Raw genomic sequence first — 13,285 nt, 5'->3', positions numbered from 1 at the left:
CAAAGTACATCCCCAGTCCCTTTTATATTTTTTCTTGAGACAGGGTCTCACTAAGTTGCTGAGGGTATTGCTAAGTTGCTTAGGTTGATTTCAAATTTGCAATCCTCCTGTCTCAGCTTCCTGAGTCCCTGGGATTACAGGTGTGTGCCGCCATGTCTGGTGTGACCTCAAGGTCTTTATTCAGGGATTTCTTTTGATTTTCTTGTCTTTAAATCAATTCTATGTTCAAGACATAGTATTTTTCACTTTAGCAGTGAATTTAAAAAAGGAAGAGAGAAGTTGTGGTGGGTGGGAGATGAAAGGGAGAATCTATAAAGAGCCCGGGCACTGCTGATACTGGTTATTCACTGAATGCAGTAGTAACTTACAGTCTGGGATCATGTCTTATTCAACTTTGTATCTCCATGGTCCATTATGGTATTTGTAGTTGACTAGTGTTCAACAAGGATACATTAGGAGATAATGAAGTTGTTATTTTATTGTTTCATATTTCTAAGATTTGTTTCTTCTGCTCAAGGTTTTCCAGAAGTCTCACAGGAAAAGAGATCATGGAAATATTTTCTACTCTCTTGTTCCACTTAGATTTTTTCTTCTAGTGACTTTATCTTCCACCAAAACAACTATTAATCCAATGAACTCAAAGGTTCATGAAGATAAAAATGAACCCTATTAAAAAATGAGGCCTCTTGCATAGTTGTATACCATTTGTTCAAATTGAAGTAAAGAGAAGAAAAGAAAACTGGTTACATTTGACTATATATGCAGTCCTGTCTTTAGAAGATGCTAACATTTGCAAACAGCAAGGAGGAGAAAGGAATGATGGGGTGATGCCACTATGGCTATACCTCTGAATGTTTTGTACTTGGACTAGAGTTCTGCTTCCATTTTAGTGCAGTAACTATGGGGAGAAGGATGTGTGTGTGTGGGAGAGGTATCAATTCTTTCTTTGTTCATAACACACAGAGGGTGGATCGCAACTAGAACTTCAAGAATGCTGAAAATAAGACTTTGCCCTATGTAAAACTTTGCCTGAGATCAGTTTTAAAGATAATGCTCATTTTATTTAACACTATCCTCATGAGTATGTTTATAAGAAACAATCACTTACCAGGTGCAGTGGCGTACACCTGTAACCCAGTGGCTGGGGAGGCTGAGGCAGGAGGATCGAGAGTTCAAAGCCAGCCTCAGCAAAAGAGAGGTGCTAAGCAACTCAGTGAGACCCTGTCTCTAAATAAAATGCAAAATAGGGCTGGGGATGTGGCTTAGTGGTCCAGTGCCCCCTGAGTTCAATTCCTGTCTGGTACCAAAAAAAAAAAAAAAAAAAAAGAATGGCAAGTATATAGTTTCTCTAAATAAGTGATTAAATCTGTAATTTCACTCTTACCTTTGTATCACACCGAGCCCCTGGCTCCCTCTTTTTATAATTGCCTTTTTTTTGTAAGTGACTACTTAGTGTTCAAAGGCTGAGAGCACAAAAATGGCCCTAATACTACATGACAAGTCACAACAGAAGAAATACCATCCTTTTCCAATGACATGGAAAATAGCAGACACTAGTTTATGCTGAATCTCAGTATGTTTCACAGACTTTTATCTATGATAAAGAGTATGACTGATGAACTACTCAAATAGAATTTTCTATACATTTCTTCCCTAAGAGGATTATTATTGAAAAAGGTAAAAAATACATCAAGAAACAGGTAGATAAAATCCCACGTGAGGAGGTTTACTATAGGCAGGGAATTTCATTTTTAAGAAAACAATACCAAAAGAAAGTAATAAAGAAACAATTCACAATATAATGACTGTTCAGCTCTTTTCTAGTGCCCTTCTCCCTTCCAAACTTGATTTAAAACTGACTTATGGGGATCCCAGGGCTGTAGCTTAGTGGTAGAGCACTTACTTAGCATGTATGAGATTCTGAATTTGACCCCCTAGTATCATGTGATTTTTTAAAAATTAAAACAATTTTTTTAAACCTATTATTATTTTTCTTTTTGCAGTACTGGGGACGTGACCCAGGGGCACTCTACCACTGAGGTACTCAGTCCTTTTGCCCTTTTTAGTTTCTTTTTAGACAGGGTTTTAGGCTGACTTAGAACTTGTGATTCTTCTGCCTCAGGTTTTTAAGGTGCTGGGATTATAGGCAATATGCCACCATGTCTGGTATATGATGTGATTTTTTTTTTTTTTGCCTTCTTATCATAGCAACTTGTAGAAGCAAGGTGCAGTGGAAAAAATATTCAACTAAAAGTTGGAGGTGTACTTTGAACAAATTGGGTGGCTTTTGGGCAAAGTATAACTTTTTTGTTGAACTATTTTGGGTAATTGGAACAACCATCCGGTCCACTAGCTTGCAGCTGTTTAGGTGTTCTAGTGATGTTACACTGCTTTGAGAACCATAGAACTTATGAGAATAAGGTATTATTTTATTATTAGTTTTTGGTTGGGTTCAGTGGCTCACATCTGTAACTGCAGGAACTCATGAGGCTGAGGCAGGAGGATTTCAAATTTGAGGACAGCCTGGGCAACTTAGCAAGATTCTGTTTCAAAATAAAAAATAAAAAGGGCTGGAGATGTATCAGTGTTATAGTGCTGCTGAATGCAACACCTAATTTTGTAAGAAAAAAAAGAAAAGAATTATCTTTTCTCAGATGAGCTGACTTAATCTCAGGAAAGTTAAACAATATATAGTTTCACTGAATTTCAGGAATGAATAGGAACTTAAAGATTTTGTCTAATGCTCTCCTTTAAAAAAAGAGAACTGGGTCTAAGTGCAGTAAATTGGGATTACACAGCCAGTAAGATGTCCAAGTATAAACAAAGCTCTATGCTGTGTGTCAGTCTGGAAATTTTCAGATGGATTTATAAATTGATTCAAGTTTGTTACAGCCTTCTGTAGAGAAGAGACAGTATTTTTGTAACCATTTTCAAAAAATTAAAAGTTGCTCTTTCAAAAAAATTGCTTTTGAAGAAAACAGAAATAGAATTTCTTTCTCATTTTCATTTTTTGTTTGTTTGTTTTAAGGCAGGGGTCTGGCTATATTGCCCAGATTGCCACTGAGCTCCTTGGCTCAAGTGATTTTCCTGCCTTAGCCTCCTGAGTAGCTGGAACTCCAGGTGTGTGCCACCGTACCCAGCTCTGAATAAAAAATGCTTAAAAATTAAAAAATGTCATTTTGAGTTTATGTCTGAAGTGATCAATGAGTGTATAAACCATTAAAAAATGATTAATAAGATAGTACTATATAACATAATAAATAATTCCATTATTACTATTATATATTTTTTACATACATAATATTGTATATAAAATATATAGTATATTAATGTGTATACTATAATCATAATTCCATAATTATATAATTCCATAGTTAACTAAAATATCTTTTATAAGTATGAAGTTTACATTTTATATGGGTAAGTAGAGGAGTTGCACTCAAAATCATTTGAAAAAATCATTTGGTAGTAAGAATTCTTTTTATCTTATTTATAATGATTAGAAGAAATACATAACAGAGGAAATCTGCTGATTATGGAAAGTAGAGCATTACTTGGGATGATAGCCTAGTCTGATTCATAATTTGCTCAAAGCTCTGAACTTAGCACAGGAACTTAAGAGGCATATCAATTCAGTTTTCTTATTAGTACACAGAAGGGATTTAAATACAGTACTTAAATAAGGGAAATATTTTTAGGCCCAAGGAGGCAGTTTCATCATTTTCCTTTTCATTAGAGCCAATTTAATTAATGGTAGACTCATTTCTGATGTCTTTCTCAAAACTGGTGCTACACACTCATCAGAGACTTTTATTCATTTCTAGTCAATAAAATGTACTGACCATGTATAATTTTCCTGAAAGAAATTTAGATACAGAAGATATAGTTCTTCCCCTTGAGTGTAAGTGGGAAAGGACACTTAGGTTCATTGATTATTTACCACGTACTAGGTATAATAGATGCTTTGTATCTATTATCTCATAAGAATCTTTTTTTTTTTTTTTTTTTTTTTTTGTACTAGGGATTGAACTGAAGGACGCTTGACCACTGAAGCTACATTCCCAGTTCTTTATTTATTTTGAGGCACGTTCTCACTCAGTTGCCAAGGCTGGCCTCTGACTTGTGATTCTTCTGCCTAGGCCTCCCAAGTCGCTGGGGTTACAGGAGTGTGCCACCATGACCCTCATGGCCCTCACAAGAATCTTATGCTTTAGGAGGTGAGATAAGGCACAGATAGAAATAATACTGTGTCGGGTATATCTGGGTTCCCAATAAGAATTTGATTTACTGAATGAATGAATGTAAGGAACATAAAAAGATCCCAAAATAATTGCTGTTTCAGAGTCCCAGGAGACTGAGAGTCTCCAATGTTTGAGACTCCCATTTCATGTCCGATTGAGCACTTCCAAGCTAAGCTGGGCAAGTTATGTAAGAGCTGCCTTGACTAGGGTACATTATATGGTAAAGGTGCTAGGATTGAATTCAGGGCCTCAGGCATGCTAATCAAGCACTCCAGCACTCAGTAACCCCTCCCGCTCCTGTAATCTGGATTTTAATTTCCTAAATTGCAAAATGGAGAAAATACCTCCTACTTCACAGTGTTGTTAAGGGATCAGTGATTATGCAGGTCAAATTCTCCGCATATAAAACACTCAAAAGAAACAACTATTATTATCAAAGTTTACTATTATTAGATACACACTAGCCACTGTAGCGTGTTCCTACAGCAATTAACTGGGCTTTCCCGTGGAGACTGAGCGTTCACACAGCTTTTATCTGGTCGGAAAACATTAGCAATCTGAATTGTTCAGTTTGCTCGACCGGATTGTGACGAGGCGGTCCAAAGCTCACAAGCAACTCTGACCTGAGGGACTTGACTCTAATGCCCTTTCAAGTTCCTTTACAGACCGCAACCCAGTCTTTTCTACATCAAGTCGTGTTCATTGAGCTCCTACTGCAAGCAGGAGTTGGAAGCGAGATTTGGCACAGACCTTTTTTGGTGGGCTTACTTCATCGCAGCGAGCGAACTACGCCCTCTTATCTCAACCGGCTCGCAAGCACCTCCCTTTCCCCTACGACTACAAGGGTACCCCAGATCTCCACCCAGGTGCGCACCCAAACCCGCGCGCCTCCCCAGGAGACAAGAACAAGGTCCGCTGGGAAGTTGACCTTTCACCTCCCCTCTCGATTTACCTCAGTTCACCAATTTTGACGCTAGCAAATGAAGCGACGAGGAGAGCTGGAAGGCGGGACTTAGTATTGCCTGATCGACAGCGATTGGACCGCGACGACGTTATGGGGCGGGCCACGCGACTGGGCAGCGCCCCTTCTCCGGTGGGCGGGGAGAAGCGGAGACCGCGCTTGCGCGTTGAGGCGGCGGAAGTACCGAGGCGGCTACGCGTGCGCGGTGGGCGGAGCGCGGCTCTTCTACCTTCTTTCCCAGCCCAGTCTTTCCCAGTCTTGCCCAGCCGCTCTGGTGCTCGTGCTTCACCTCCTTGTCGCGGAGAGTCGCTGCCGAGTGGGCGCTGGGTTTTCGGGTCGTCATGGCTGGTTACGAATACGTGAGCCCGGAGCAGCTGGCTGGCTTTGATAAATACAAGGTAGCGTGGGCCGGCGGACGCCCCTCTCCCTCCTCGCCCTGGCCGCGCCCAGGCGGCTGAGGGGCTGGTGCGGTCCGTGTCACCTTGTGCCGCGTGGCTTGGGGCTTGCTGGCGGGCGTTTCTGCCCGGTCCTGCGAGTCCCGGCGCCCGGGTCGGGGAGCGTGGGAGCACCCTAGGCCCGCCGCCGGGACACGGCGCCCTCCGGGGAGATTTCCTTTTCCTTAGGAGAGCGCTCAGCGATAGTGGAGCGAGAGTTCTCTTATCTCTTTTTAATAGTAAGAATTATTATTATTATTATTATCGTCATTATCGTCATTAGCCCCCAGAAAGTATTCTGTTTCCTTCTGCGTCTTGGTATTGTCTTCGTTTGAATGAACTTTCTACCTGCCTTTCTTGCATACAACTTCGGAGGTGGAGATGATCATCCCTCAGATGAGGCCCCGGGAGGGGGAGTGACTTACCGAGGCCTTACTGTGGATGCACTCCACTTCTGCTCCCAGGAAAAGGCTTCCTTAGCGATGGCTTGTGGCGCTGGGGCTACCAGATGAAATAAATGTGCACAGGAAGGAATTGTGCAGTGGAAAGAACACTGCTTTCGAGTACACGTAAACCTGATGCCACAGTTTCTTTATTTGGCCCTGGACAAGTCATTTTAACCGCACAGCCCTCTCTTTTATGCTTGTAAACAGGGAATATGAGTTCCTACCATGAGAAGTGATTATAAGGATTTGAGAAGTGCCTGGCACATAATGAACGCCCAGTAAATTCTGGCTGTTAAACTCTCTTCCAAATCTAGTTCCCCTGTATGACTTTGCTAACCATTCATCCAAACCTGGAATGAGGGTTTTAACTTTTCATCCTTGTTACATGTTCATCTTCATAGCTTTAAATATTACTTCCTCAGAGAAGCCTTCCCGAAGCACCCCTTTTCTACTTGAATGTTCTGTTCTATTCTGGAATTACTCTTTAGTGGGTCTCACCTTTAGAATGTAATGCCCAAGTAATGAAACTTATTTTGTGGACCTGCATGGACTGAGCATGCTACTCGAGTACTAGGCAACCAATAAACATTTGTGGAATGAATGGATTACTGGAAAAATCATAATGGATTTTGCTTAACTGGGATAGAAAAAAAACTAAGGGACTGTAGAAAGCCATATGGTATGTTTCTTTGCTTTTAAACTGCACCATTTTGAACTGAGGTGATGACTTGTCCTAAAATTGTAAGTGGAAGGCTGAGGTTGTGGCTCAGTGGTGGAGTGCTTGCCTAGCATGTGTGAGGCACTGGGTTTGATTCTCAGTACCAGGTATAAATAAGTAAAGGTGCATCAACAACTAAAAATTTTTTAAAAATTGTAAGTGGAAAGAGGTTCCAGAGCTGCCTTTGGTAACTCAGGGCAGGGCTTTACAACTTTCATTTCAGAAGACTATTAACCTAGATACCACTGTTTTGCTTTAAGTTCTACCCCGTGTTTGTTATCTGCTCTGCACTGTAAATATTGACATGTAAAATATTTTCTTCCTTACTAGGGTCTGACTTTCAGAGTAATAAAGATAGCTGCTTTATTTGGATCAGTGTCTAAGAGGGAATTTCCTTTTTCTTATAAACAGTCTTCTCTAGATATATATTTTCAGCAAGAAAGATGTCCTCATTTACCAGTATGATTTTTTTTGTCCCTATCTCTTTCCCTCTTCTCATATTTTACTCAGTTCCTGTGTCTGACAGCAGATTTCCTATCGTTCCAGAAAACAAAGGTCAATTTAGCAAGTGTCCAATGTTCACTAAAATACAATTTGTTGGTTATTTTAGTTACAGTGAGGCTTCCTTGGGGAAAAAAAAAAAGGAGCACAAATTTATAACCTAAACATTCTTCTAGTAGTGGGTTTTGTATTCAGTACTGCATTCATATTAAAAATATGAATCCAGGGGTGTCCAAAGAAAAAAATCTGTATGGTCAGTTTTACTGGAATGTGAATTGTACACAGAGATCTTTTCTTTCTGTCATTGCATTTCCATTGTGTGGTCGTCAAATAGTAAATGCTTTATAAGCTCATTGAATTAAAACATTCTTTTCCCCCCACAAATGGTAGAGTCAAAACACTCAAAAGATATTTTAATTCCCTGGTGTGACCCTTCATACTAAAGTAAAGAGATGTGGAGAAAAATTAATACTATAAAAGCAGCCAGTGGAAAAATTACTTTTGAACCAGTTTAATTTCTTTATCTTCCCTAGAGGTATATCTGAGAGCTACAGTTGGAAACCTGGCAGTCATAGAATAGCTGCTGAAAGGGGTGCTCACACACAAAGGTAATTAGGTTTCATTAGTAGGAAACTGCAAGACAATTGATTTTCAGTGCAGAAGAAAGTATGGCATGAATTCTGTGTTATATCTCTCTTAAATTTGTATTCTGCATTGTGGTACATCACACAGTTCTGTTAAACAGGTGGCTCATTAGTTGGTTGTCTGCTTTCTCTTTTAGAACATGAGCTTCAGGAGGGCAGGCTGATAGTTGTCTTGTTCAACATGACCAAGGTCTAGCACAGTAATGTGAACAGAAGAGGTGCTTAATAAATATTGAAGGAATAAAAATGGAAAAGAATACCATTTTGGAAGTATGGTAAAAGGAGCTGTATAGCTGGATATTAAAAGGATACTCTTGCATTTTGACCATGAAGATGTCAGCCACATCTACCAGTGTTCTTTGTTGGTTAATAATGTAACTTCAGACAATCATGTTCATTATGAGACCTACCATTCCTCCCCTCCCCCATCCTTTCTTTTGGATGGGTCTTTGTAGTTGAGGGATTTTTCCCTCTTATTTTAAGGGTGAAATTGCTCTTGTGGTTTGCTTCATCTGTTCTAGTGAAGGCATAGTTTTGATAGTGTAGCAGCTAGTTTCAAGATGTATCATTTTGCTTCAGAGAGGAAGCATTTGGTGAAATAACCTTGTTTGGTGTCAAGAATATAATAATGGATTGGTTTCTGCTATTTCCATAATCAACTTGACTATCAGTAACCATCTGATGACAGAATTGTGATAATTGTGAATTTATTAGTATTAAATTAAGAGTTTGTAAAGAGACTCTGTTTGCATTTTAATGGCAATGCTGAAGAAACAAATTTGGCCTTCAACCTAACTGGTTTTTCATTTTGTTTATTTAGCAGGTGTTTATGGAGGGACCACGCTATGAGACATGGCATTGGGGCTGCAAAATTAAGCTAAACTGAAATTCCTGACATCAGAGAACCTAGTTTGGTGGCATATGAACATGTAAATAAACAGTTGTAAATACTAAGTGCAGTCCGTAAGAGCTGGGTGTTATGGAAGAAGAGAGGATGTACCTTTCAGGGAACAGGAGTGGGAGTGAGGGTGTGAGCTGAGAAAGGCTTCTGAGGGGAATGAGGTAAAGGAAGAGCTCAATATGGAAGGATGAAGGCTAAGTATTACCATATGAAAAGGGAGAAAAGACATCACAGGCAATCACTGGAGTATAAAAAGATGCAGGCTTTGAAAGAATATATTCTGGAAACCACAAGAAATTAGATAAGGTGTTTAGGCAAAATGGTCAAGTGGCAGGAGAGAAGAGGGAAGAGAGGTCCTGGCAGAAGCAGATGATTAAAAAAATTTCAAAAAAATTTGTTCTAATTAGTTATATATGACAGTAGAATGCATTTTGACACATCATACATAAATGGAGTATAACTTCTCATTCTGGCTGTATATGATATAGAGTTAGACAGGTCATGTAATAATATATGCACATAGGGTAATAATGTCTGATTCATTCTACTATTCTTCCTACCCTCATACCCACTCCCCTCCATTCAATCCCCTCTAATCCACAGTACCTTTATTTCCTGAAGCCCCCTCCCGCTTATTGTGAATTAGCATCTGCATATCAGAGAAAACATTCGGCCTTTGGTTCTTTGGGATTGGCTTATTTTGCTTAGCATGATATTCTCCAACTCCATCCATTTACTGGAAAATGCCATAATTTCATTCTTTAAGGCTAATATTCCATTCTATATATATACCACAATTTCTTTATCCACTCATTTGTTGAAGGGCACCTAGGTTGGTTCCATAGTTTAGCTAATGTGAATTGAGCTGCTGTAAACATTGATGTGGCTGGGTCACCAATTTTAAATCCTTTGGGTATAAACCTAGGAGTGGGATAGCTGGGTCAAATGGTGGTTTCATTCCAAGTGTTTTGAGGAATGTCCATACCACTTTCCAGAGTGGTTGCACCAATTTGCAGTCTCACCAGCAATGTATGAGTGTACATTTTTTTCCCCCACATCCTCTCCACCATTTATTATTGCTTATATTCTTAAAAATTGCCGTTCTAACTACGGTGAGATGGAATCTCAGTGTAGTTTTGATTTGCATTTCCCTAATTGCTAGAGATGTTTAACATATTTTCTTTTCTTTTTGGTCATTTTATTTATTTATTTTTTTATTAAAATATTTTTATTTTTATAGACACATTGATTCATTGTACACAAATGGGGTACAACTTTTCATTTCTATGGTTGTACACAATGTAGACTCACACCATTCATGCAATCATGCATATATATATATATATATATATATATATATATATATATATGGGGTATTACTGTCTGTTTCATTCTGTTTTTCTCTCCCTACCCCCTCCCACCCCTTTTTCCTCTACACCATCCAAAGTTCCTTCATTCTTCTCTTCCCCCCATCATTCTCCATTGTTATATATTGTCATGCACTTATCAGAGAAAACACTCGGCCTTTGGTTTTTTGGGATTGGCCTATTTCACTTAGCATGATATTTTCCAACTTCATTTACCAGCAAATGCCATAATTTTATTCTTCTTTATGGCTGAGTAATATTCCATTGTGTATATTTACCACAGTTTCTTTATCCATTTGTCAATTGAAGGGCATCTAGGATGGTTCCACAATCTAGCTATTGTGAATTGAGCTGCTATGAACATTGATGTGGCTGCACCACTGTAGTATGCTGATTTTAAGTCCTTTGAGTATAAACCGAGGAGTGAGATAGCTGGGTCAAATGGTGGGTCCATTCCAAGTTTTCTGAGGAATCTCCATACTGCTTTCCAAGCGGCTGCACCAGTTTGCAACTCTACCAGCAATGTATGGTGTGCCTTTTTCTCCACATTTGTGCCAACACTTATTGCTTGTGTTCTTGATAATAGCTATTCTAATTGGAGTTAGATGAAATCTTAGGGTGGTTTTAATTTGCATTTCTCTAATTACTAGGGATGATGAGCACTTTTTCATAGATTTGTTGATCACCTGTATATCTTCTGTGAAGTGTCTGCCCGTTTCCTTAGCCCATTTATTAATTGGGTTCTTTGTATTTTGGGTGTAAAGTTTTTTAAGTTCTTTATAAACTTTGGAGATGAGTGCTCTCTCTGAAGTGTGTGTAGAAAAGATTTTCTCCCAGTCTGTAGGCTCTCTTTTCATATTATTGATTGTTTCCTGTGCTGAAAAAAAACTTTTTAGTTTGAATCTATCCCATTTATTGATTCTTGCTTTTATTTCTTGCGCAGTGGGGGTCTTGTTAAGGAAGTCTGGTCCTAAGCCAACGTGATGAAGATTCGGGCCTACTTTTTCTTCTATTTGGTGAAGGGTCTCAGGTCTAATTCCTAGATCCTTGATCCGTTTTGAGTTGAGTTTTGTACAGGGTGAGAGATAAGGGGTTTAATTTCATTTTACTGCATACGGATTTCCAGTATTCCCAGCACCATTTGTTAAGATGTTTAACATATTTTCATGTATTTGTTGATCAGTTGTATTTCTTTTTCTTTGAAGTGTCTGTTCAGTTCCTTATCCCATTTATTGATTATTATTATTTTTTTGGTTGTCAGTGGACCTTTTTAATTTATTTTATTTATTTATATGTGGTGCTGAGAATTGAACCCAGTGCCTCACACATGCTAGGCAAGCGCTCTACCACTGAGTTACAACCCCAGATCAAGGGTTATTTGTTTTTTTGGTGTTAAGTTTTTGAGTTCTTTGTGTATCATGGAGATTTATGCTCTATCCGAGGTATGTGTGGTAAAGATTTTCTCCCATTCTGTAGACTCTCTCTTCACATTATTGTTTCCAGTCCTGTAAAGAACCTTTTTTTGAACAGTATTGATTTTTTTAAATCTTTACTATTTATTTTTATATGGTGCTGAGGATCGAACCCAGTGCCTCAGACATGTTAGGCAAGTGCTCTGTTACTTAGCTGCAGTCCCAGCCCAGCTGTGAAGAACTTTTTTAGTTTGATTCCATCCCATTTATTGATTTTTTTTTTTTTTTTTGTTCCAGGGATTGAACCCAGGGGGGTCTTAATCACTGAGCCACATTCCCCAGCCTTTTTTGTATGTTATTTAGAGACAGGGTCTTGCTGAGTTGCTCAGGGCTTGTTAAGTTGCTGAGGCTGGCTTTGAACTTGGGATCCTTGTGCCTCAGCCTCCCCAGCTGCTGGGATTACAGGAGTGCACCACAGTGCCTAGCCCATTTATTGATTCTTTTTTTGGTGGGGAGAGGGTACCCATGGATTGAACTCAGGGGCACTCAACCACTCACATCCCCAGCCCTATTTTGTATTTTAATTAGAGACAGGGTCTCACTGAGTTGCTTAGCGCCTTGCTTTTTTGCTGAGGCTGACTTTGAACTCTCGATCCTCCTGCCTCAGCCTTCCAAGCTGCTAGGATTACAAGTGTGGGCCACCAGTCAGGCTATTTGTTGATTCTTGATTTTACTTCTTGTGCGTTAGGAGACTTGCTAAGGAAGTCATTTCCTAAGCCAATATTGTGGAGATTTGGGCCTGCTTTTTAGAAGCGAATGATTTTGATCTGACTTTTACCCTGTGGATCAATGTTTCTGTGGTCCAAGGACTATTGGCATCAAAATCATTTGGTGGAGTGTTTAGCAAATTCATAGACCTTCTTTGGGAGATTTAACTCTTATTTGAATGTTACATATCTCAGGTGGTTCTTACCATAGTGCTATGGCACTGAAGACTTTTAAATAGGATCAGATTTGCATTTGGGAGCACTCTGGTAGCTTGTAGTTGGTGGAGGAGGTAGGAGTGATCTGCAGACCTTTAGGATGCTCTTGCATTAAAACTATGTAAGAAATGTTGAAGTCCTGAATCAAGGCAGTGGGGATAGGAAGGAGAAAGTAGGGATTCTAAAGGTAGAAGTCAAAACTGTTAAACCCACACACTGAATTTGTCTACCAGGTTCTTTAATTTGACCCTTACTTTGTTACAAAAGCTAACATCTTCCCCATAAAAGTTCGGATTTCTAGATGCTCTTGAATGTCAGAATATTGGACAACACTGTCCCTGAACTTCCTCTTCCTCTATCAGCTGAAGCTGAATAATGCTTGTGCTTAATTTTTTTTTTAAATGGAAATTTCTCTCTAGTTTGCTGTTTCTCTCCTAGTCCAGGTGTTTCATGCAGGTCTGCTTTGTTCAATTTACCTGCTTGATCCTTCTGATCCTTGATTTAAGATTGACAGATGTGATGATTAACAAGCTGGAGGTGGTTGGGGGGGCACACAAAAGGTAAGGAGTCTGAAATGACTCATGATTTGTGATGACTGGGTGGATTGAGGTGGCAGTTATTGAGATAGGGTTTTGTGAAGAGCTATGCTATAATGCTTTTTTTTTTTTTAAATGATT

The 13,285-nt window shown here is 39.3% G+C and overlaps 2 protein-coding genes across 3 annotated transcripts in view; one reads left to right on the top strand and one right to left on the bottom strand.

Moving 5' to 3' along the window:
- Adgrf3 (adhesion G protein-coupled receptor F3) overlaps positions 1 to 5,589 on the bottom strand; it is a 34,152-nt gene extending 28,563 nt beyond the window's left edge. The window contains exon 1 of the mRNA XM_047522313.1: positions 5,432 to 5,589. Within this exon, the coding sequence (XP_047378269.1) occupies positions 5,432 to 5,545 (114 nt within the window). The 5' untranslated portion in view covers positions 5,546 to 5,589. The remainder of the gene's footprint in view (positions 1 to 5,431) is intronic.
- The window catches only part of Selenoi (selenoprotein I), a 51,857-nt gene continuing 44,009 nt past the window's right edge, over positions 5,438 to 13,285 (top strand). For both annotated transcript variants that reach the window (XM_047522315.1, XM_047522316.1), the window contains exon 1: positions 5,438 to 5,600. In XM_047522315.1, coding sequence (XP_047378271.1) covers positions 5,544 to 5,600 — 57 coding nt within the window. In that variant the 5' untranslated portion in view covers positions 5,438 to 5,543. The remainder of the gene's footprint in view (positions 5,601 to 13,285) is intronic.

Source organism: Sciurus carolinensis, chromosome 13, assembly GCF_902686445.1.
Source record: "Sciurus carolinensis chromosome 13, mSciCar1.2, whole genome shotgun sequence".
NCBI lineage: Eukaryota > Metazoa > Chordata > Mammalia > Rodentia > Sciuridae > Sciurus > Sciurus carolinensis.
This window is presented reverse-complemented; position numbering and strand designations above follow the sequence as displayed.